The following is a 378-nucleotide window of genomic DNA, read 5'->3' as shown; positions in this document are numbered from 1 at the left end:
GTGGGGGGGAGGGGGGGAGACGGGGAGGTGTGTGTGTGTTGGTGGGAGACGGGGAGGTATGGGTGTGTGTTGGTGGGTTGGTGGGAGACGGGGAGGTATGGGTGGGTGGGTGGGGGGGAGGAAGGGTGCAGATTGAATCTGTTTCAATAAGTGACTGAACAGAAATCCATTTTGCAGTTGCTTTATTGAATAAACTTTACTCTTGGCCTTGATTCAGGTAGAATTCCGGATCTGAGCTCACTTCCTCACCCTTGGGATTTTGTCTCCCAGTGGAATACTGGTGACGGCCTGAGGCAGAGAAACACAAACCACAGCATCAAGGTTAGTGAGTCCCCGGTTATTGATCAGGGTCACCACAGGGCACCCCCCCCCCCCCCC

The 378-nt window shown here is 55.0% G+C and overlaps 1 protein-coding gene across 2 annotated transcripts in view; it reads right to left on the bottom strand.

Annotated features, from left to right (window-relative positions):
- Window positions 1-165: 165 nt before the first annotated feature.
- LOC109926160 (E3 ubiquitin-protein ligase RNF31) overlaps window positions 166-378 on the bottom strand; it is a 14944-nt gene continuing 14731 nt past the window's right edge. For both annotated transcript variants that reach the window (XM_048619236.1, XM_048619235.1), the window contains exon 10: window positions 166-288. In XM_048619236.1, the coding sequence (XP_048475193.1) occupies window positions 238-288 (51 nt within the window). In that variant the 3' untranslated portion in view covers window positions 166-237. The remainder of the gene's footprint in view (window positions 289-378) is intronic.

This window comes from Rhincodon typus, chromosome 42 (genome assembly GCF_021869965.1).
Source record: "Rhincodon typus isolate 14 chromosome 42, sRhiTyp1.1, whole genome shotgun sequence".
Taxonomy (NCBI): domain Eukaryota; kingdom Metazoa; phylum Chordata; class Chondrichthyes; order Orectolobiformes; family Rhincodontidae; genus Rhincodon; species Rhincodon typus.
Note: the sequence above shows the minus strand (reverse complement) of the source record. Positions and strands in the feature narration are given on the sequence as shown.